The sequence below is a fragment of the Melanostigma gelatinosum genome (genome assembly GCF_949748355.1).
Source record: "Melanostigma gelatinosum genome assembly, chromosome: 19".
Lineage (NCBI taxonomy): Eukaryota > Metazoa > Chordata > Actinopteri > Perciformes > Zoarcidae > Melanostigma > Melanostigma gelatinosum.
This window is the reverse complement of record NC_136652.1, coordinates 17,114,854-17,140,381: the sequence shown is the minus strand read 5'-3', so window position 1 is coordinate 17,140,381 and position 25,528 is coordinate 17,114,854. Positions and strand designations below refer to the sequence as shown.

The window sequence follows — 25,528 nt, the reverse complement described above, 5'->3', positions numbered from 1 at the left end:
TAGCCCACTTGCATTCAGGACGCCTCTCCTTTCCCTTACTGTACTGCACTGTTCATGTATTGTTATATGCGTTGCTGTAGAAAACATTTGCCCTTCTGGGACAAAAATAAAGCTGAAAGTTGAAATGTTAAAGTGATGTGGATGGCAGCTGGATCAACCTGTACTGGTATTTGACTCCCCAACACTACTTTTTTTTTATACTTGCCACCACCTACACCTGAGGCCAGGACAAACACTGGGCCATTTAAAAACAATACATTCAAAATGAAACCAGACACTACTCTTACTCATTTTCCCAAACCACACAGAACGCCATGTGAAGGATCCAGGATATTAGATATGATATTGTCTTTCTTAAGGGAATCTGGCCGTGACTGAAACTGCACCTCCCGGACTCTGATTTCTTCTTTGTTTACTCCTCGTTACATCCCACTGCTGTAACTAATCCAGGCAGCGCTAAAGAGTGCTTCGTGCAAAACCACAAATGACAGTGGCAGCTTGAGTGCCATGGATGTAGGACTGCGAACCCCTCCAGTCGCTGTCTCCTATTTCCACTTCCCTTTGAGATATGGCAACATTCACGGCGGATAACGTATATATGACATTATTACCATTTAATGGGACAACCCAAGTTATTAGAACCTAAACAACAGCGTATACATCTCGCTCAGTCCACTATCTAACATGCTTTACAGACCTCATCTTACACACAAACACAACTCTTCCTAAACTTTAACAAGACGAAGAGTCTACAGCCACGCTAGCAGCTCTATGCATAGATACAGCAGTCATTTGAAATGCTAACATTTGCATGTTGTCTTTTTAGCATTAGCTCTTGGGACTGATGAAAATTTCATAATTTTTGCAAGTATTAAGTCATAAAGTCTAGAGGAAACGCCAGGGGATCACAAGCCAGTCGGCTTAGATGGAGACTTCACAGTAACAGTGACCTCCCGTAAGAATGCCCTTTGCCTCTAATGTCTGTGAGTCTAAACAAGCCCACTTCCTAATGTTGCAATCTGATTTCAAAATGCCCTTCCTGCTCCTCTCTGTTATCGAAGGGTTTCATCTCTGCCTGCATTCTGATCCTCGTCCCTTCCCCTGCAAAAGCTCTGCTTCTTCGTAAGCACAGGGCGAAGGGGCTGGTAGTGTGCGACACAGACCGGTGTTAACAGCAGCCATTCCCTCAAAATCTCTGCATAATAAATGCTGCACTTTAGAAATCGTCACATCTCCCTATGAACTTGGAAATTGAGTGCTTGATTCTAAATTTATGTTTCAGGAGGAACTTGGTGCTGACATTCAAAATGAGCAGAAGTCTCTATTTTGGGGGAGCTGAAAGTGAAAATCTATTTATACTCTCACCTGCTGGATCCAAGGTCCAGAAGAGAGTTGGCCTTCGACATGCCGGTGGATGGAGAGAACGCCATGGGAGAGGAAAAGCCAGAGAGAGGGAGCGCTGCAAATAGGGTTGGAGGCAGCTGGTTAATAGTCAAATGTCATTTTTTAACAAACATATGAGAAAACAATCTGCTGAATGCTTTAGTGCATGCATGTGAACACAAGCGTGTATGTGCTTTTTTAAAATATGTAATCAATCTCTGACATACTATGTGAAGGGTGCAGCTGCCCTTGAACGTGTGTCCATCTAATCTTATCTCCTCGTACTTTACAGTCGCAGCACACAGAGCTCCAGCAGCAAGGTTATTGACATCTGGTTAAAAACAAACCCATGGCTGCTTTCTGCAACTCTGCGCCACAGAGGGTTTAGTCCGGAAAGCTTTTTCACCATTTCAGAGAGGAAGGCTGAAGATCGAGGGAGCACCAAATAGGAGAGAAACGTCACGCTAATTAGGTTGCACATTTCACAGCCGGAAAGGAATCCCGAACAGGGTGAGAATAAAAAGAGCCGCCAAAGGACAGCCGGAGGAGGTGAGAGAGGAAGAGTGCACAGTCAGATACAAGATGAAACAGACTGAGTATGTGTGTGCATCTGATAGGTCCTCCAAAGGTTTTCAGTAGATTTACACCTACAATTTCCAGCACGGAAAAAGGTGAGAACAGACATAAACACATGTATTCCTCTCACTTTACGCGGATCTGTGTTCCCGGCTGTAATGCTGTGTAATGGGTTTATTTGCATGTGTAGAAGTTATCAATAGCATAAGCCTCTTATCGATGCTGTTCTGTCAGGCTCGTTTTTGCTTATGTTCTCCTGTTTTGCATTTAATCTCATTTTGGGACATGTGCCAGTGAAATATCTCGGTTACTCTGGAACATAATCCAAAATCTTCCGCGCACATTCACTTTTTATAATCCCAGGTTAAATTGGAAAGAATTGGTGCTAATCCACTAATTAATATCTGGCTGTATTTGTCCCTGGAGCAAATCGGAATGGTTCCACTGCAGAACCAACCTGAATTGTTGGGAACAAGAGGTGGGGTGAGGAGGTTGGCAATGCCGTTGGGGAGTCCACAGCTTCCCAGGCAGTGGATGAGGGGCAGAGTCATTGGCGTTGGCAGAAGGGTTTGCATGGAGCGCATGGAGTAGTTAGCTGGGAAGGGTGTTAGGATGGGCATGGCTGACATAGTTGACATGGATGACAGACCGATTGACAGGTTTGGCATAGAACCCATTCCTGCAAGGAGGAAACACACACATGTCAAACATGAACTGATCCAGAAGACCGTTTCAGAAGAGAGACTAACTTATAGTTGAATTAAAAAATAGGAAACTTATATTTTTACCATGACTCAGATACATAAGCATCCCATTTTGAAATACAACTACAATGCATGAGTTGTTATTCTTTGTGAAACAACACTTCGAAGAGACACAGTCGTGAGACAAAGAGTTGAGATGTCGTGGTTTTGAAACTGGATTGTGGCTGTAAAACTCCTCCGACAAATCTTTACCAAAACGTGCTGATGAAGGGATGGTTGACGCTGAACTGGAGACGGGAGGTTGCTTTATGGTGATTGGCAGGACAGACGGTAAGTTCCGCCCCTGAAGTGTGAGTTTAATGAGCTTCATAGCGATGGAGAACTCCTGTCTGTCCATCTTCCCATCGCTGTCCATGTCAGCTAGGTTCCTACAGGAGAAGGAGAAAGAGAGACTTACAATATGATCTGTTTATAGCAAAGTGTGCATTCCTAGTCTTTCTTAGACAGTATAAAGGGTGAGGGTTACACAAGGTTCTGTTCTGATTACAGTTCACACACACTGTCTCCCCCCTCTTACACATTCACTTTACTAGGTGGGGCAGGCTGTGAAGGAAGTGAGCGCTCGACAGGAAATGAAAAGCAGGCCGAGAAGACCAAACTAACTCTGGCCAAAAACAAAGGTTGGACCTGCTGACCTACTTGCTCCGTCTTAACATTGTGATTCAATGTTGCTTACCAGATCTCAGCCAGGACAGAAGCAGGCAGGCCAGACTGGAGGAAGAATTTCCTGGCCTGTTCCCCTGGAAACAGACAAAAATCACGAGAATTAAGAGAGACGGGCATTTGATAGAGCTTAAAAAAACACTTCTGTTTGTTGTGACAATAGCCTACCAGAGACATAGCCGAGGCCGGGGGCGAGGGTGTCAAACTGTTTGTCGTGTTTCCCCCTCTCCTCTGGAGTGATGGCCCACACACTGGCTCCGCCTGGACAAAAGCCAAGAGATGTTCTTTGAAATCGCAATGAAAACAGGATTTTGAGATAACAGGGTAAAAGATCACTAACAAGTGTGAGCCACAGCGGCGTCCCTGTAGCCAACTGGTTAAGATGCATGCCACATAACGCGAAATGTCCACAGTTGGACTTTGACTCTCTCTCACTATGTTTCTTGTCTCTCAATACACTTGCAAATATCATAAGCAAAAAATGCCTTATGGAGAAAAAAAGGTTACATCAGGATACCATAAAAACAGAAACGTCCACCTCACGGTGGAGTGAGAAGAAAAGTCAGGGGATCGCCAAAGTCAGTTGCTCTGATCCTCTGGAGACCATGAATGTGGGTAACAAAATGCCACGGCATCGACCGACATTGCCATCCAAAGAGCTACGCCTCCAACACGAGTAACAAGTAATACAAGCACTGCAAAAACTCAGACAGAGATGCAAACTAACACACGCATACAGTATATAAACCACACATTATCATTTCAACAGACTGTAATTCTACACTGCGTCAACGGCCGCCACTGGCGCTGCTATGTAAAAAGAGCTCAAATCCCAAAAGATCCTGCTTTATTATAATGCCAGCGATATTTTGGAGCCCCAAACTTTCCTAAATATGACAGCGCCAGTTCTTAGGAAGAAAGAGAAAGAGAAGAAAGCTATTTTAAACCCTTATGCGTGGGCTGCGCTCCACTCGTCAGCACACACACAAATGCAGCAACACGTTGAAAGTCCCCAAAGCGGAAATGCTCATACCGAATTCAGTTGCAGTGTTTTTTAACTCCGCCACCCAAAAAGTCTGCATAATTTCCATCCCAAATGAGACCCGCCCCCCCCCCTCAGATGAAACCACTCACCACCAACTCCCAACAATGATTAATGTGTAAAAATGTCCAGTCAGCTTTTTCACTCCGCTCCACTCATGCATTTCTCAAGGTAAGTTCAGGGTTGTCGGTGAATTAAATATGAAGTCGAATGTGCTGTGTGAGGGGTACAAAACTTAATTCTTACTCATTTTCCTAAGACGTCTTTAATTGAGGGGGGGTGACAGATTTTCATCGGAGCTGATAATCAATTACTCATCAGGGAATCCACGAAATTAATGAAATCACGATCAGGGTACACTCAAAGTCTTTTCCCTTTGTTTCGTTTTTCGTAACTTGGGAGCCCTGAGGCCATTTTTAATTAAAGGAGGGACTGTATGGAAGTTGTGCACAGCTGGATCTCCCCATATGGCAGTAATTGAAGGACAGAGATGCAGATAAGGAGACAATGACAGATAACGAGCCCAGACAGCGGAGATATATAAGTAGAGTGACGGACGAGTTAATCGACTGTAACCTACATTCAGACGGTAGAAACAGATTGTTTCATGTGAGGAACGCTTCGGTGGTAAAGTGGATAGTTGCGATGTTACAGATGGAAAACAACTGGGTGGGGAAAAAAAGAACAAACTTTGTCTATGAGCTCCTTCTGTAGCTCAGTAAACAGCTCATTCTCTGCCCGACAGCGACAGACGGGCCTCGCTGGTGCCAGTCAACCCTCAAACGAAATGTTTAGACGGATTTCTTACAACAGTGAGTTTAGTGTGAAATGAAGACAACGTGTTGAGTTTGTCTTTTAAATGAATTCACCGCCTATCATTGTGAGCGCATCGTTGTAGAGCTGCAATGATTAATTGATCATTTGTCATTTTGTCGGTAACTGATTTTGAGTTTTTTCAGAAGAAAATTCAAAATTCTCTGATTCCATTTTGTTAAATGTGAATATTTTCTGGTTTCTTTGCTCCTCTGTGTAAGTAAACGGATCATATCTGAGACATGAGAAGACGTCATCTTGAGCTTTGGAAAACACTGATCAACATTTTTCATAATTTTCTGACATTTTATAGACAAAACGACTAATTGAGAAAGATATTCGACGAATGAATCGAAAATGAAAATCATTGGTTTAAAGCTCACCTTGGTATGATAATGTATAATTTACTAAAAGAAAAGTCTTTCAAGCTATTTGATAAAGAAAACTAAAATAACTTGCTTAAAGACGCTCAATTCAACCCCAAGCAAAACAAATCTAAATATAATTGGAGGCCATGATTTAGATACTTGTCATAGCAACTCATGGCAAGGCAACTCAAAAAGAAATGTTTGTGCAGTGTACACAAAGATTACATTAAAATATCATATGCATTTCCACATATTGCTTTCACTGTCTTTCCATCAATGTTTAAAAAACATAAAAGGAAAGAAAAGATGAAACACTTTGTCAAAAATAAATTCTAACTTTAAATTGACCGAATCTATCAATGTTATTTGGCCTTGGGACATTGTTTTGTTATATAATCTAAAATAGTTTATCATGCGATTGCTTTTATTGATTTTCATGATAATCCCATATTTCCTCTCGATAAGCGACATGTTGGGAATAAAGTCACTCTGATTCTGATTTATTCTTAGAGACAATATCTTACACAGGTAGTTCTCTCTAAACTTTCCACTTCAACATGAACGACGACGCCATTATCAGGGGAGGGTATCTCTGGTAGATGCAAAGGTAGGAATGAAGTCTGCAGAGATAAGGACAAAAGCTGTAGTTGTAATATTGTTATTTGGCAAAATGCTAAAGTTGTGCTATTTATGAGTGCATGTCTTTAGAGACCTGGTATCTAGAGTGTAATGTATTCACCAGCTTCAGGAAATGCCACCCTGCCCATGATGGAACTTCCTCCCCTTTTGCTAACCCAAACACCCCACTGGCCACTGTTGACACAGCACACACACACACACGCACGCACGCACGCACGCACGCACGCACGCACGCACGCACGCACGCACGCACTCACGCACGCACGCACGCACACACGCACGCACGCACACACGCACGCACACACACACACCTCTGAGGACTGACACAAAGTTACAGCCCATCAGTCCCTTCTAAGCGGCCAGCAGATGAAATGTCACACTCCGGACTGATTGCCTTGAACTGGTCTCAGTACCAGAACCAACTCACTCTTCTCTAAACCACCACGGTAACACTTTAGCACCTTGCGGTCCCCGACCTAGATTTGGCACAGTCAGCAAAATTGCAGCCACGAAAAGGCGTAAAGTAATTAATCTCTCACAGAGATGTGAGTATTCTCCGCACTGTCTCGTTGGCTTTGACAGACCTCATTTAGAGGCTATTGTAAGTGAGGGAAAAATGGGAGGGGATATTTAGCACAGGGCCACTGGGACATGTAGCTGGCATGGCCGCATCCACAGGCCTGTCAGTCGATCCAGCATGTGTGCATCAGCTCGGCGAGTAAGTGGGGCACCGCAAAGCTCCTTACACACCAATCCATGGGGGTCTTGACAGCATAAGACCGCTCAATGTGCGACCAGATAAAACGGTGCCAACTTTTGGAATATTTAGCAAATACGAGCGGATTATAATGAGTCTTTTGGCTGTTTAATCTGTTTTTTTAAAGACTCCAAATATGAAGCTGGAGCCAGGTGATGATTGGCTTAGCGTGGCATAAAAGGCTAAAAGCAGGAGGCCCATCAGCAGCTCTGAAGCCCCCCATTTAACAAGTAGTATCTTGTTTGTTTAGTCGTTTTCTTATCTCGTTTCTCCGTTATTCCTTCCCTGGGTTTCGGTTAGCATCCTGACAACATCACTGTGAACCCATCCCGACAGACACCGTCAAGACCGCCACCTGGAGTGTAATATAAGAGGAACAGCTTCCTGCACAGAAACCTAGAACACAAACTCTCAGCGAACACACACGAGCTGGTCAGCAAACATTGGGACAACATAGCACACAGTCCATCTACAAAAAACAAACACACACAAAAAAAAACTGGCAGTAACTCTCATGGAATAGCTTCCACAGCGATGATTGGCTGCGCTGAATTTAAACCAACTGTGCCGCAGCAGCTGCGACACAAAGAGCCTCTGCTTGTGTGGTGTAACTTCCCTTTGTCAGCCTGTGCGCTTGTTGTCTAGGTGCTGTTAGGGGGACGCTGGAGTCAAACCTCCAGACACCCATCGCCTGCCGGGCCTTCTGGGGGAAACCACATCACTGCTTCCGTAACTATTTACACGTCAAACGCTTCGGATCGCTTCGATGGATGAACAGTCTGTGCACGCTGCAGCACGTCAGCAGACACTGTTGCATGCCGTGTCCACCTGTTTTGTAAATCGACTTGCTAATGACTCTACAATTGGCTCATTTCAGATTCACCCGTGTTCATGAGTGCGCAATGAAGCAAAGAGCTCGGCCTTCCCCGCTCGACGGAGAAGCTCATCACATACTGATGCTGCGAGTCGGAATTGCTCTCTCCTAGCATTTATTTACTGGATGGGATCGAAGCAGAGAGTGTAGTTGGTGGTGGGGGGGGGGGGGGGGGGGGGGGGTGAAACAAGAGGATTAACACACACACACACACACTTTTGAGCAAATCTGTCCACACACATACGCAAGAATAGCTCATGATTTGCATGAAATCAATTAAAGACATGTGAAATGTCACGGGATCAGAGACGGGGTTCAGTTTTAAGTCTGATCCTTCACTCCAGCACCAGATCAATATCCTATTTGCCCGATCTCAGGGTCCAGCTTACGGCTGACAGTAGGGACAAGCAGTCACGCAAACATCCCGAGAGACTGACGCAAATGCACCTTCCAGTCTCGACAGGAAGATAACCAGAGAGAACGATTAAGTTTAAAGAAGTGGCACGACACAACTGCTGCTTATTGGTCAGCTCTGTCTCTCCATTTCTGGGGTTTTTTCGTGAAAGATTTTTTTTAAAGTCTGTTCAATTCTAATTTCCGCCCTGACCTCTCTCCGCAAAGTACATAATTGCCTCCCGCAGACGAAAATATCACATGCCAGACAAAGTGTTCTTACCATTCATGGCTGCAGGTGGAGAGCACGGGCGGAGAGGTGAGTCCTCTACTCAGCTGGCTAGCTCTCAGACATCTGCAGAGAAAGAGAGAGGGAGGAAGACGTGAGTGTGTGTGTGTGTGTGTGTGTGTGTGTGTGTGTGTGTGTGTGTCACAGAGCAGCGGCGTATGTGTGAGGAACGCAAGCATGCGTGTGTGAGTAAGAAAGAGAATGGAAACGATATAAATGCGGGCAAGAGGGGGAATAATTTCATCCCCCGGCTAAAAATGCAAGGAAGGCACAGTGAACGGCTAACATGGAGAGGGATGACAGAGCGAGGGAGGTATAGAGGAGGGGAAAGAGAGAGAGAGAGAGAGGAGGGGGGACAAAATGACAGAGAGAGAGGAGGGAGAGGGAGGATGAGGAGAAAAGAAGGAAGACAATGCTACCGGGGAGAAGTAGGCAAGAGGACAGACAGCTGAAGGATTCAGAGGAAGGAAGAATGATGGTGGTCTGAGAAGAGAGGGAGCATCTCGCATCACAGATGGCGGCTTTTTGCAAATATAAGAGTATCTTTATATCTGCAGTGGTTTTTGTGGTTTTCTTCAATTGCCACCGAGTCACAGTTTAGCACTTATTGGGAATATGTATTTGAATATAAAGATACATATTTGCCGTGACAGGAATTTTAATACGTCTTTTTTTCCAATACAAATATTTGTTTTATCAGGAAATATTTCTCATTGGGAATATACATATTTGTCTTATTAGGAATGAAACCTGCATTATTTGGAAGTATAAGAATTTCTTTAATTAGGAATATGAATGTTTCCTGTTTTAGTAGTTTAAACATTTACATTATTAGGAAGGTATGTATCTTCCTCATTGGGAAATCACATATTTGTTTTATTAGGAATGTAAATATTAGTCTTTTTGGGGTTATACATATTTGTCCTAATAGGAGCATCTATATAGGAGCCTCTCATCAAGGGCATTTCTGATTAAGTTGAAAGATAAAACATGTATTCCCACGTGTATCTGCACCGCACACACTAAACACACAATAAAGAGCTATGGATGTATTGAGTGCAGTTTGCATCCACTGTTGTCGTCAGTGGGCATGGAGCCTGGCCCACCTGATGAGATATTCCTCTGTGGGATCTCTGGCAGAGACCCAGGAGGTAGAGGGGACAAATGAGCCCTGTGTGCACGGGCTTTCATTTCTCAGCGTTACGGCATGCCCTGCCACATAAAAAAATCCAGGTCTAGTCTATTGTTCCTCTTGCCATTCATCTTTTTCCTTTGCTATGCCGTTGTTGCCGAATCATTTTTCAGTCCAATTACTCCAGCAATACACACCCCATATTCTCGATCATTTGTGTTTCCTCCATCTTCAAATTTATAGAGGCAGTTTCCCTCCTTTTTCATCCCAAGCTGAGTTCCCCATTCCCTTAATCTAGCCACCCCTTCAATCCTGTTCTTCAGATTCTATTAGTCCCTCCACTCAGACCTAACCCTTTATTTCCTCCTGTTTCATCCATCTATCTACAAGCCTATAGCTAAGGAGCAAGCTCTCTCATCAGCTGCGATTCCTGTCAGGTCGAAGCAATCTCCTCTCCGCCGCCACACTTTCTTTTCTTTTTTTTGATTTACCTCACTTCACTTTCTTTTTCATTTCTGTTCCCCTACTTCTTAATCATGTCTCACTCGAACATGCATCCCCTCTTATATGACTCCCACCAAATTTATTTCATCCCTCTCCTCTCCTTCTGCTCTTGTTACACTCTTGCTCCATCATCGGCTTCCCCTCTTTGCGTGTGAATTCCTGGAGGGGGAGCTGAGGTTGTTGTAGTATAAATCACTCTCTGCACATGCCGGCACTGCCAATTACTTTAGAGCAATGAACTGTGGCGTATGCCTCCGCACACACAGGTAAACAATACTGGCATTCCAAGTCCAAAAAAAACAACATGACTCCATCCAGGGAAATACAAACAAAAATGTTTGGACAATACAAAGAAAGCAGTTGCTCTGAGAAAATCTTGGTAATCCTAATAAGGCTAACTGTGAGTAGCCATCTTAATTTGTCACTGCATGATGAACTGGGATTTTAGACACAGTATCCATCCATAGTTCTTAGAAACCACTAAACTAGCTAGCATCACTAGCTAGTTTCAAACTAGCTAGCATCACTAGCTAGTTTCAAACTAGCTTGTATTACGAGCTAGTTTCAAATACGAGCTAGTTTCAAACTAGCTCGTATCACTAGCTAGTTTCAAAATGTATAAATCTTCCCAGTTCACATAATTATTAAACACAAATGTATTAAGTGTCAGGTTAGATTTGTTACATTATCTCTTTTACTCTGCGCTCTCAACAGGTCATATGTTTGCTTTGTCAGTTAGCTCAGGCCAACCCAGAAGTTAGCATAGCCAATAAGGTTTTTCCATTGGATTTTGGATGATTGCAGAAAATAATCTCTCTGGCAAACACAAGTTTATGATACTGACACGTTTTATTCAGCAAGATAATGTTCACAAATGAACACCACTTAATTGATTTTTGGAGCGTGAATGCGCTCGGCAGAAGTAAAAAGCTAACGTTAGGCTTTAAACAAACCATACATCGCATGAGCATAAGTATGCACAAGGCCGTAAAGGTGGACTAGTCAGTCGTTTTTTAGTCTCATTGTTATCAATCTGAAGACAGGTAAGAGCTTCAAAATTCACATGAGGGGTGTTTACTGACATATCTTATATCGTAGAACAAAACTTTTAAATCTCTTAAGCTTGTGTTATTCATAGACCTTATTTCGAGCTTCCAAACAAAAACCCATTGAAAAAAACAGACTTTGAGACTAGCGAACCGAAAGTGCAGTTTGTAGGACTCATTCCTGGCTGTCTTGGTGTCCAGTGTTATTAAATATTAATGTTTATGTAAAATAGGTTTGCGTACTGTAACCTGTTGAAAGAAATAATTCTAGGGGGCTAAAATTAAGCTGCGTTACAGTAGTAACTCACCGTGCGTTATGTATTAAAGCTTCACAGTGTTTTAACTGACATGAGGCAAAGTAGATAATACCAAAATAATCATTACTAGGTAAACTATGTCTGTGTAAATACTGTATGTGTGCGCCTTAAACTCGCTTATGTAAACACTTTTCATGAGGGTATTTAGCAGACTCCCATCCGTCCTCACACACACAAACACTTTGGTACCCTGAGGTGTGTGTGGTTTAAAACACAAGATATTACCTATCGCCTATTGGCCCCGGCAGAGCCGTCTCTGTTCAAACTGGACACATCCTGGATTAAAGTAACACAGAATCAACACGAGGCTCAGAGGACGCCCTCTACATCAACACTGACAGCAACTTCAGAGGCTCACGACTTGATGTCTCCATCTGTCATCCCTAAAGACCCATGAGCACTTCAGAAATGTGTGCATTTAAAAAAAAAGAAAACCTGATTTACCTTTTGGCTCAGTCCGTGTTGATGTGACTGATGTTACGTTACAGAGACATATCACGTTATCTCACAGTGATGATTTAAATATCGCTTCAAGTCTCGTCCATTTCCTGGCAAAGGTCTTAAAGAAACCTTACAAACGACGACAAAAAAACCCTGGTCTGTTCAAAACAAACTAATCCCTGTGTTCATGTAATGTAACTTGGCCTGTGGTTATTGACACATTTTGTTTTTCGGAAGGGTGGAAGGATATACGGCAACATTTCTTGAATATGTTTTCATATTGACACCATCTCATCCATGCTTTCATTTACAAAACTAGTCTTGAGCCAAGACCCACTGACTTTTTCTGCAGCTTAAAAACCGGGTATCACATGACAGAAGTTCTATGCTTTGATTACGTGATTAAGGCTTGATTAACTATTGGCCAAGGGATATTTGGGGCCATGGACTCGCAGGGGTACACTGCATGTCAAGTGGTTAGTTAATATTGAAGAACAGCTTGTAAAGAGTCCCTGCGTCTCGTATTATGATTTTTTATTATCTAGAAAGGATAGGCTGCGGCCTCGGCAGTAACAGGAGTACTGTCTGCACGGAGACCTTGAATGCGACACGGAACATACACAATGATTGGGGGGGGTGACCAATAGGGATCCACACCAAAATGTCTGCCCTCATCACGACAACTGAAAAACAAACAAACATTGGGTTACAATGATTGCGTCAACATCAAACACTAAGGCCTGTAATACTAAGTAGTGTGCTTCTTGTGTGGGCACATGTCAGCATTGATGGTATATTGACATTTAAAAATTCAAGCACTTGAAAAGTTTTTGATTTGGGGGAACAGCGTGAGTCAACTTTAAAAGGGCCAGGCGTTTGCTGATCCACTGCACTGAGGGAGGGAAAAATTTGTCAAAGAACCTTTGACTCTGCCCTGCATGCTGATTGACACCTGTGTGCGGCGCACTGCCGCGCTCGGATGTGCGTATCAATGCGTCGGCCTGTGTGCACGAGTGTGTTCGACACACACTCCACAAACAGAGGGGGACCCTGTTCAGGCAGACACAGCCCAGGAAGCTTTGCTGTGCCTGGGGAAGAAAGAGGCCTGTGTGTGTGTGTGTGCGCTCGTAGTTTCTGCCTGTTCACAAGAGCACAGAAACACACAAAGACATCCACACACACGTTCCTCTGCTGTGCTGCAGGTGAAAAATTGGGAAGCGGAAGAAATCCGTCTTATATTTATCATCCCTTTGATACATTTGTGGGTCAGCTTGAGCAATGATTCACCGAAGCCTCTTTTTTTACTTCCTTTAAACTCCCAACACTTCAAACACACACTCAACAGCATGCCCCACCTCAGCTTCTTACCTGAACAACCCTTTGGCACAAGATTTATTCTCTTGATTTAAAGTATAACACCAAAATGTCTTCAATAAAGCATTGGCTTTCTCGCTTACTGCGTCTGTCATGTGAAACTGGACCCTGAAAGTCTGCATTTACGCTCCAACCTTCAATACAACAATGAATGTATGTACAGTATGCATGTATGCTTGTGTGCATTTATGTGCATGTGTGCCTCGTCTTCTTGGCGGGTGGATGTGCAGCGGCCCCCTGCTGGGATGAGGCCAGATGTCATTTGGGAAGTGCAGTTTAGATGGACTTTGCCACTTCAGCAAAGAAAGGCCTCCTCTTTGTGTTTCCAACCGAGAGCAGCAGAACACACACACACACACACAAACAAACGCATGCACGCTTTAATCTCTATAATTAGTCTATGCTGCAGTGAATGAACACAAGCGCGGATGGACTGCTGCACCTGCCTCAACGTCTCCTTATTGATGAATGGAAAACTGCAGTGACGTGAAACAACGCAAACGTCTGATAACATCTTTCCATTTCAAATGCTTTACAGACACTCACTCCTCTCTGGGGAGCTCCAGAGACGTCCTGGTGGACATATTATTATTATTGGGCTGGATTTTTGGGACACTGAATGTTTAGGGAGCATTGTGTCATTTGTCTCTGTGAATGGTAACTTTACTTCAGGGAAAAAGATGTGAATAACCTCTGGATTTATGTTTTCTGGCATGAAACAATAAAGCCAGTGTACATGGCCCACAGCATATTTGTGCCAGGTAATATGCTGTATGGATAATAAATATATATAAGAAACATTCATCACACCACACTAGATATACTGTCACTGACTGACAACATTCCTGACAACAGAGAGGCAATTTGCAGCAAACAGCCCTTATTTTGGTGATTTAAAAAAGATATATCTTGAAATGTGATTTTAGCACATCTGTTGAAATACATTCAAGCATTTATTCCGGTCTAATTGTAGCCACTGACAGGCGTTTTCAGCCATATGGTGTGTTCCTAATCTTAAAACGCAGACAAAAAGCCATCACTGAGGGTTTATTGTAGTGACAGGTGTCAGGAATTCACATTTTTTAGGGTAGACAAAAATGTATCACCTCAAGGCTAGTGTTAATACGCTACACTGCCTCGGCTGTTAAAATTAGAATTATTAAAGCAGGATATCTCCCATTACCTTCTATGAAGAGGTAGAACAAACAACAAGGGCAACAGCGACGGTGTCCAGTAGTGTCACTAATGTCCGGTCCCGATAAATGCATTAAAAATGATTTCTTGTCATTTACCTGTTGCGGTTGAACTGCGGTGGTGATCCGACATCCAGGCAGGACAAATTAGCTTCTGAAGAGGGAGGAACCGACCCAGCGGCCGGGGTGGGTGTGGACTGGAAATGGGCGTCTCCAGAGAGTCAAGCCCCACAGATATCGGACTTCCGGTAATGGCTTTCACAATAAAACGCCTCGACGCTCGTGATATGACATTTTGATAAAAACAACAAAAACACATAAACCACACCTTTATCAAATATGCTAATTCAGTTGTTCACGCATATACTTTCCTGGACTCAATGCTTCTCCCCTTTTCAATGTTTTTCAGTGAGTCAAAGTCATTATCTTGTTGGATGTTTACCCCTGAAAGACATTTTTTTTAAAACATTGATTTCCCATTTATAGTGTTTATTTTGGAGAGCTGGAGAGATGGGAAATTATTATATTTTATGTCTGTTGAGTGCCATTCTGTCATGTTTATCTTGCCTAGAGCATTTGAGAGGTTTCTGTACATCCTACCTCCCCTGCACAGGCTTTAAAAAATAGAAGTAGACCATTGCGCAGTGGCGGCTGGTGGAAAGTTTCTAGGTAGGGCCATCCTATCAATTTCAGCAAACATCCCAGTATGATTTCATGCAAAAAAAAAAATGAAGTATCAAACACGCATTACTACTTTGCAGTTAAATATTTAAGATGTATTCCAACACGAAAAACGCAGTAAATAACACTTATATAATATAACATTTGTTTATTGCCCCTATGGACCTTGTTATAGGAGGTAACTGAGACGAACACGAGGCCTAAAGTCAAAATTGTACAATATTTTTAGATTGAAGCCTATTTAGAGTACCATGTAATTCTATTGAACCTACTTTCCATCATTTCCTTTTTTCCATATCTGGCCCATGTGAAGAGTGAATCCCTCTGAGATGTAGTTATCTGTAGTAAATTTCATCTCCTTGGTTCATGTTAGCAGTGGAAAGTGTTTGCTGCCCCCAAAGGAAGAAAGCTGCTGGTGTGGAGCACCGCCAACAGCCCACTTTGAGTATTACATCTACAAGTTAACAGTCATAACCTCACTGACCTCGATACTTTTATTGGTTGAGTTCGGGATATATGACAATCAGAAAGTTGGTGTTCAATACTCTTAAAGCAATTGTGAGCAAATAAAAAACAACTAGAAAATGCATCATCATTTGCAAAGCACTGGTGAAAGTACAGAAATGTGAAACTACCTGTCTGAAAAATGTTGAAGGCCAAAAGCATTGCACTACACTGTTGAAAAACTCCATAGTAGAAATGTATAACTGGTAGAGTTGGAAGTTAAACCGCATTAGCTAAAGGAGCTAAAAGCTGAATTACAATGCAGGAAAATCTGGAAACGATTTTACTGTCAAAGCAATAGTAGTAAAGGTAGTAGTGCTAGTAGCAGTCGTTGGATAGTTGGACTTTCAGGCTGCTGTTGCCAAATGTGTAAGTCTGTTAGATTCCATAGTAACGTGTCTGCGACCAGGACAAGATTAGCTACATTTTGTCCAAAAAAGATGGATGGAGAGTGAAAATTGTGGGATTGGTGGTAAATTTAAAATGTTTTGTTTTTCACAAGATTCTGGCGCTCCTCTACACGAACGATAACCTCACGTACTCTGAGCTGTGAAGTCAGAAAAGGTCTGAAAAAAATAGTTAAATACCAAACCAAGCAAATAATCATGAGCCACAAATCTATCTATATGGTACAAGTGCATAGTGGTTGAAAAGACTGCACAGGTAGACAGGATGCTTTCAAAATTGTTTATCAAATGTACTTTAATAGAAATCCTTCTGTATCCTTTCTGTAGACAGATTTACATCACAGCTTCAAGAAAATGACAGTTTTAGTATTTTACATAAATCTACAGAGGCTTTTTCCATTTGAAAAACAAAACGAAAACATAATGGAATTAAATGACGATGCAGGTATGGGGGTCAGAAAATGCACTAGTACCATATGACGGGGTAGAACAAGTAAAGAAAAATGATCAGTTATCCATCGAGTAAAGTTCAGTGTCAAGATACCCTCATATAAATTCCAAATGACCGAGGCTCACCACAGAGGAAAAGGAAAGACCAAAAAAGCTTAAGTGTGGCACAAAACAAACATTTTAAAACAAAGCTTCAAGCCATGAATACTGAAACATTTTAGTCAGATCCATCTTTTTGAGGAAGGTTTACCAGTGAACACTTCAAAAGTATGCATTCCTGCAGAACTGAAATAAGTCATCATCTACATTCTCCTCAAACAATATATACATGTTCATAGCCATGAAGGCGGCACCCAGCATCTGTTTAGTGTAAAACAAACCTCTCTCTTGTGTCAACTCTAACAATATTAGATTATTCCATATTATGGAACATTAAGGAACTTGTTCCTGTTTGATAACCACTTTATTTTTGTGAACTCCATAACTGTGTTAGTCCACTGGTGAACTCCATAACCGTGTAAGTCCACTGGCACATTTTCTTGCTCTTCTTTGATCAACGTGGGCACATATTCTTGCTCTTCTTTGATCAACGGGGGCACATTTTCTTGCTCTTCTTTGATCAACGGGGGCACATTTTCTTGCTCTTCTTTGATCAACGGGGGCACATTTTCATGCTCTTCTTTGATCAACGGGGGCACATTTTCATGCTCTTTGATCAACAGGGGCACATTTTCATGCTCTTCTTTGATCAACGGGGGCACATTTTCTTGCTCTTCTCTGATCAACGGGGGCACATGTTCTTGCTCTTCTCTGATCAACGGGGGCACATTTTCTTGCTCTTCTTTGATCAACGGGGGCACATTTTCTTGCTCTTCTTTGATCAACGGGAGCACATTTTCTTGCTCTTCTTTGATCAACGGGAGCACATTTTCTTGCTCTTGTTTGATCAACGGGAGCACATTTTCTTGCTCTTCTTTGATCAACGGGAGCACATTTTCTTGCTCTTCTTTGATCAACGGGGGCACATTTTCTTGCTCTTCTTTGATCAACGGGAGCACATTTTCTTGCTCTTCTTTGATCAACGGGAGCACATTTTCTTGCTCTTTGATGAACGGGGGCACATTTTCTTGCTCTTTGATCAACGGGAGCACATTTTCTTGCTCTTCTTTGATCAACGGGGGCACATTTTCTTGCTCTTCTTTGATCAATGGGGGCACATTTTCTTGCTTTTCTTTGATCAATGTGCTCTCATTGCCCTGACCTGTGGTTCCCATTGAGTATCCCAGGTACCTTGTTGGGACTAAATACACAGCCTCAGTGTCCCATTCAGTTTTTATGGTACTCGCAGTGTTTGGAGATACAGCAGATCCTTGTGGTTCAGCCGGCAAACACTGAAGATTCTCATGGTCTGATTTGAGAAAAGTATATCCAAGGGGTCCTGTCGGTTCACCTGGGACTATGTACTCAACTTCGGCAATGTGTGACTCTGTTTTGACATCATCATAAAGTGGACAACATTGTTCCTCCGTGTCTGGTTCTGGACTCATATTGCCATAACTTGGATCATATTTCTCCTCTTTTATCTGTAGGTTTCCTTGAAGAGGACTGCCACAACCTACATCCACTAGATCATTCCCCGGATCTGTTGGGAACTCAGGGTCCTCATGGAACAGAGTTTTCTTGGTAATTTTGGCACCATCGAGTAAATGCACACGACCTTCAACTGAATGGTATCTCGCTTGTCTCACAACATTACTCTGATTCGTTTTCTTGCCAGGCGCTTCGCTGGAATACCCGTCACGTTTCTTTTTAGCAAACACAAATGGCAGTTGGAAGACCTCGTCTGGGTCATTTCGATATTTAAGATACTCCTTGACCATGGATTTGACTTTGGATGCAGTAGCTATTGAAAATTCCCAGCTCCTGTGATGTTGTGAGCTAATATCAAAGTTATAGTCAAGGATGTCATACACAGAGTTTGGCAAATAGCATCCTGTTTTCTCGATTGCAAATTTATGTATCTCAAACACTACAGATCTCGTCAATTGCTGCAAGTCCAGTTTTTCTTTCTCTCTTGATTTAGACGTCACATCTAGATCCAAACCCATCTCTATGCAAATGGGAAAACGGCGTACCGATACTTCACTCCGATCAATTTTCTCTGGTTTTTTTACGACACTTGCCAGTGTGTCTATTTTCACTTTTGTTTGCAGTGCCAGCTTTCTTCTTTTAATACTTTCCATCACTTCACTTCCATGCAAAGCCGCTGTCGGTTTCTCTTTACTTACAATTGTAGATTGACTGACTGGTAATGGTTGAATGACAAATACTTTATTGAGCCAGGTGAGAAAGCCATCTTCTTGTTTCATCCAACTTGTTTCATCCGGCCATACGGTACTTACTTCTTGCCCCTGCATGCCAGTGTTGAGGTTGTGTTGAAGGATTTCATTAATGATCTTGTGTTTTGTTCCACACAATGTTTTGGCAAAACAAGCCAGTTCACCCATAACCCCGTGCGTCAATACATGCGGGTCAAGCTTTTCTTCTGGTTGGTCTTTGTCCACACACAGGTTCAAACCTATTTCCTTGCAGAGAGGGTATCTGTCCATTATCATCTCCTCTGTTGCTGAGAGGGTAGAGGACGGATCCTTTGCTGGTTCTTGTGCAGTGCAGTTTCCATCAGCAGAGCCTGCATCAGTCATGGTATGTGGACGAGGATGATGCATGTGACCAGAGTCAGAGTCATCCTGACGACGCTTATGATTTCTGACTTGATAACATTTGGGGCAACATATCACTCTCAAATGGCTTGGTTCTGGTCTGCACCTTGTGTCAGGGAGTTCAAACTGCCTTTTCATTTGACAAACACCACTTTCTTGTAAAAATGTCTTACTTCTCATTTTCATCATTGTTGTGTTTGAAAAGGCACTGCGATTCAGCTCATTGTTGAAACCAAGATGGAAATTATACTCTAGTACCTCTGTGATGAAATGCCTTTGGGCTGATACTAGGTCTGTGGCAAATGTGTGAAGTTCAACCATGATGCCATTGGTTAGCAATCTGGGATCAAGATTCTGTTTTACTCCAGATCCTACATCGAAATCAATGCCTAATTTCTTGCATCTGGAGTAAGAATAAAGTGGACAGTGTTCTTCATGTGGTATTGAGAGAATTTTCTGAATACGATTGGCCCGCAATTGCCACAGCTTTAATTTGAGCTCATTTTGGTGTTCTATGTCAAGGGAACTGTCTACGTCTTGGTCTATGATTGCAGCCTGGGAAGAATCAGCACGAGCTGCATCTGAATTTTGGTTGTTCTGGGAATCCTGTTTCACGTTTGTTGAGCTTTGCTTCTTGTAGCATAAAATGCCTGAAAAAGTTATAGGCTTTATAACATTCCTTTTCTCCGGTATAGCAGGAATTCTTCCAACAATACTTCTGGCATGGTCAGAATCTCCACGTTGCAAATCAAGATCCAAATTGTGTTTTAAATTAGGAAAACTAGATGAGGTGTCTCTGGTGGTGAGGAAAGGCGCACGAACACCCAGACAACTTGCTTCTGATTCTCTAGAGATGTCTGAGCTCAGAGAACAACTTTTGGGGTTTTGTAAGTGATCTTGATTGCCAGACTTTCCCGAGTTTGTGACTTTGTCTGAGTCGAGATCAGACTCTCTTAGAGGACAAGTGTAGCAGTTCTCTGGATTTGTCTTAGACATTTTCTCCTGAGTCTGCAGTGCCAACTTTCTTTTTTTGATAGTGTCCTTCAATTCACTTCTATGCATGGCAGCCCGTTTCATTTGACTTACATTTCTATATCGTTTGTGAGACAAACGTTGAATAACAAATACTTCATTGAGACAGGAGCGCAAGCATTCACGGTGTCTCATCACCAGGTGGAACTGACATGCAGGATTTACATCTTGTCCCTGCATGCCAATGTTGAAGTTGTGTTGAAGGATATCATTAATGATCTTGTGTTTTGTTCCACAGAATTTTTTGGCGAAACAACCCACTTCCCCCATAACCCCGTGTGTCAATACATGCGGGTCAAGCTTTTCTTTTGGTTGGTCTTTGTCCACACACAGGTTCAAACCTATTTCCTTGCAGAGAGGGTATCTGTCCATTATCATCTCCTCTATTGCTGAGAGGGTAGAGGACGGATCCTTTGCTGGTTCTTGTGCAGTGCAGTTTCCATCAGCAGAATCTGCATCAGTCATGGTATGTGGACGAGGATGATGCATGTGACCAGAGTCAGAGTCATCCTGACGATGCTTATGATTTCTGACTTGATAGCATTTGGGGCAATATATCCCTCTCAAATGGCTTGGTTCTGGTCTACAATTTGGGTCAGGGAGTTCAAACTGCTTTTTCATTTTCATTTGAGGACAATATGTTTTTAGCAATTTCTTAATTATCATGTTCGTCATTGTTGAGTTTGTAAAGGCACTGCGACACAGCTCATTGTTGAAATTCAGATGGAAATTATACTCCAGTATCTCTGTGATGAAATGCCTTTGGGCTGATAGTAGGTCTGTGGCAAATGTGTGAAGTTCAACCATGATGCCATTGGTTAGAAATTTGGGATCAAGATTCCGTTTTACTCCAGATCCTACATCGAAATCGATGCCTAATTTCTTGCATCTGGAAAAGGAATAAAGTGGACAGTGTTCTTCATGAGGCATTGAGAGGATTTGCTGAACATGATTGGCCCGCAATTGCCACAGCTTTAATTCAAACTCATTTTGGTGTTCTATGTCAGGGGAACTGTTGACATCTTGGTCTATGAATGCAGCCTGAGGTGAATCAGCACTAGTTGCATCTGAATTTGGGTTGTTCTGGGAATCCAGTTTCACGTTTGTTGAGGAGTTATTAATTAAGCAATTGATGTTCTTGAAGTTTTTAAAATGTGTTTTTAGTTTGCTTTCTTCCAACATAGCAGGAATTTGTGCAAATATACTTCTGGCATGGTCAGCATCTCCACGTTGCAAATCTAGATCCAAATTGTGGTTTAGGATGTCAACACAAATCTGCTCAAATGTTCCACACAACTTTTCTGCAAAGTTTGTCACTTCAGTCATTGCTCCATAGGTCAGTTTGTTGATATCCAGTTTCTTATTTGATCGAGTTTTGTTCACATGTAGTTTGAGACTAATTTCCTTGCAGAAGGGATAAAGATCCACATTCTCCTGTGAAATGTGTTCTTTAGTGTCAGCCTGTGAATGAGGAGGAAACCCGCAGGCGACATCACACTCCTCCATCCTCGATATGCTGCCAAGTTCAGCGTTGGCACTGCCCACACTCTGAGTTGCCATACTTATTGATGGTATGGGACCATGAACTTCAAAGACCTCTTTTGAGAACTTGACTGCATCTTCACAGTCTTTGAGTCGTCTTACTCTGTTCATAATTTCACTTGTGAAACTATGTCTCTGGTGTTCACTCTCCAGGCTGATGTCAAAGTTGTACTCAAGAATATCCATGATGAAATTCTGTTGGGATGAATTCATTGCTAGGGCAAATTTAGTAATTTCAAGCGGAATATAATCAGGAAGAGAGTCAACACTGAAGTTTTGCTTTGGACCAAATCCAACGTTGAATTCAAGGCCAAATTTCTTGGACTTATTGAATGGACCGAACTCTAATGCAGAGAGGATTTGTTTTCCACGGTTAGCACGCATCTTCCACATGTTCTTTGTTCCCATTCCCTCTTCTTCCATGTCACTTTCGTTTGGTGCATCTTTTGGGAACTGTGTTTGCTCTTCACCTTCACCATGCCCTCTTTCATAAGGCTGGCTTGCAAACCATGGGTTCAGATTTGAGTTTACAGTTGGCAAACTAGATGAGGTGTCTGAGCTTAGAGAACATTTTGGGATTCGTAAGTCATCTACATTGTTTGAGTTTTCTGAGTCTTTGAGTTCAGCTGAGTCTACATCAGACTCTCCTCGAGGACAAGTGTAGCAGTTCTCTGGATTTGTCTTTGGTGTTTTGTCCTGTGTTTGCAGTCCCAGCTTTCTTTTTTTGATAGTTTCCTTCAATTCACTTCTATGCATGGCAGCCTGTTTCCTTTGACTTACATTAGACAAACGTTGAACAACAAATACTTCATTGAGCCAGGAGAGCAAGCAATCACTGTTTCTTGTCACTCCGCAGAACTGCAATGCAGGATTTACATCTCGCCCTTGAATGCCAATATTGAAGTTGTGTTGAAGGATCTCATGAATGATCTTGTGTTTTGTTCCACACAATCTTTTGGCATAATGAGCCACTTCCCCCATAACCCCGTTTGTCAATACATGCGGGTCAAGCTTTTCTTTAGGTTGGTCTTTGTCCACACACAGGTTCAAACCTATTTCCTTGCAGAGAGGGTAGCTGTCCATTATCATCTCCTCTATTGCTGAGAAGGTAGAGGACGGATCCTTTGCTGGTTCTTGTGCAGTGCAGTTTCCATCAGCAGAGCCTGCATCAGTCATGGTATGTGGACGAGGATGATGCACGTGACCAGAGTCAGAATCATCTTGACGATGCTTATGATTTCTGACTTGATAGCATTTGGGGCAATATATCATTCCAAAATGGCTTGGTTCTGGTCTGCAATTTGGGTCAGGGAGTTCAAACTGCATTTCCCTTTGAGGACAACATGTTTTTATCAATTTCTTAATTCTCACGTTAACAATTGTTGTGTTTGTAAAGGCACTGCGACACAGCTCATTGTTGAAATTCAGATGGAAATTATACTCTAATATCTCTGTGATGAAATGCTTTTGGGCTGATACTAGGTCTGTGGCAAATGTACAAACTTCAACCATGATGCCATTGGTTAGCAATTTGGGATCAAGATTCTGTTTTACTCCAGATCGTACATCGAAATCGATGCCTAATTTCTTGCATCTGGAGTAAGAATAAAGTGGACAGTGTTCTTCATGTGGTATTGAGAGGATTTGCTGAACATGATTGGCCCGCAATTGCCACAGCTTTAATTCAAGCTCATTTTGGTGTTCTATGTGAGGGGAACTGTTAACATCTTGGTCTCTGAATGCAGCCTGGGGTGAATCAGCACTGGCTGCATCTGAATTTGGGTTGTTCTGGGAATCCAGTTTCATGTTTGTTGAGGAGTCATTTATTGAGTAATTGATTTTCATGAACTCTTTTAAATGCGTTTTTAGTTTGCTTTCTTCCAATATAGCAGGAATTCGTGCAACAATACTTCTGGCATGGTCAGCATCGCCAAGTTGCAAATCAAGATCCAAATTGTGTTTTAGGATGTCAACACAAATCTGCTCAAATGTTCCACACAACTTTTCTGCAAAGTTTGTCACTTCAGTCATTGCTCCATAGGTCAGTTTGTTGAAATACATTTTCTTAATTGGTCGAGTATTGTTCAAATGTAGTTTGAGACTCATTTCCTTGCAGAAGGGATAAAGATCCACACTCTCCTGTGAAATATGTTCTTTAGTGTCAGCCTGTGAATGAGGAGGAAACCCGTACGAGACATCACACTCCTCCATCCTCGATATGCTGCCGATTTCAGCGCTGGCACTGTCCACACTCTGAGTTGCCATACTTATTGATGGTATGGGACCATGAAGTTCAAAAACCTCTTTTGAGAACTTGACTGCATCTTCACAATCTTTCAGTTGTCTTACTCTATTCATAATTTCACTTGTGAAAATATGTCTCTGGTGTTCACTCTCCAGGCTGATGTCAAAGTTGTACTCAAGAATCTCCATGATGAAATTCTGTTGGGATGAATTCATTGCGAGGGCAAATTTAGCAATTTCAAGCAGAATAGAATCAGTCAAAGCATCAACACTGAAGTTTTGCTTTGGACCAAATCCAATGTTGAATTTAAGGCCAAACTTCTTGGACCTAGTGAATGAACCGAACTCTGTTGCAGAGAGGATTTGTTTTCCACGGTTAGCACGCATCTTCCACATGTTCTCTGTTCCCATTTCCTCTTCTTCCATGTCACTTTCATTTGGGCCATCTTTTAGAGTCCGTGTTTGCTCTTCATCGCCACCAAGCCCTCTTTCATCAGGCTGGCTTGCAAACTGAGGGTTCAGATTTGAGTTTACAGTTGATAAACTAGATGAGGTGTCTGAGCTCAGAGAATGTTTCGGGATTTGTAATCTGTTATCTTCATTGCCAGAGTTTTCTGAGTCTTTGAGTTCAGTTGAGTCTAGATCAGACTCTCCTAGAGGACAAGTCTGACAATGATCTCCCTCTGATGTTCGAGTGGTACACAATTCAGTGTGATGAGAGATTATGTTTGTCTCCATGTCTTTCGACTGTCTTCTGTTTGCCCTTTTACCTGTTAACAGAGCCCTCTTTTCCCGTTTACTTTTGAAACCAGACTGCCTTCTTTTTGTCACTTCCTTAAACAGAGTCTGCTGGACGTCCATACTGGACAGTGCTGAGCCTCTGGATCCTTTGAAGGGGTTTGTCTGGAAGGAGAACGGCTCACTTTTCAACTCCATGCTGATCCCACTACCCGTGGTGATAAGTCCATCTCTTCTCTTTAGTAGGTGTAATATCCTGAACCAAATTTGATTTGTTTCCCGTTGACTGTTGAGATCGAGTTCAAAATTGTGCTCCAGCACACCCAGAACAATAAGTCTGTAGGATGCAGTCAGTATTTTGGTGAAGTGTACCAATTCTAACATCACGCCCTTTGTCAACAAACCTGGATCTAGACTTTGTTTTGACCCAACATCAAGGTTCAGACCAATTTCTTCACAATAAGGAAACTTAGGGAGAGGACCATCCTCCTTCAGTTCTTCTGCTGACACTTCTCCTGAACACTTAAATTCATCCTTATCACTGTCTTCACCGTGTGCTCCTTCCATCTCTTCCAAGAGACTCTCCGTCTTCATGTATTCTTTGGCTGCTGCTTGTGAAGATGTGTATTCATCTCCATGTTC

General features: G+C 42.4%; 1 protein-coding gene across 1 annotated transcript in view; it reads right to left on the bottom strand.

Annotated features, from left to right (window-relative positions):
• itsn2a (intersectin 2a) overlaps positions 1–25,084 on the bottom strand; it is a gene marked incomplete at its 5' end in the record, with an annotated part of 44,378 nt that extends 19,294 nt beyond the window's left edge. The window contains 6 exons of the mRNA XM_079291211.1: positions 1,366–1,459; positions 2,417–2,638; positions 2,916–3,091; positions 3,400–3,463; positions 3,555–3,647; positions 24,919–25,084. Of these exons, the coding sequence (XP_079147337.1) occupies positions 1,366–1,459; positions 2,417–2,638; positions 2,916–3,091; positions 3,400–3,463; positions 3,555–3,647; positions 24,919–25,084 (815 nt within the window). The remainder of the gene's footprint in view (positions 1–1,365; positions 1,460–2,416; positions 2,639–2,915; positions 3,092–3,399; positions 3,464–3,554; positions 3,648–24,918) is intronic.
• Between the last annotated feature and the right edge of the window lie 444 nt (positions 25,085–25,528).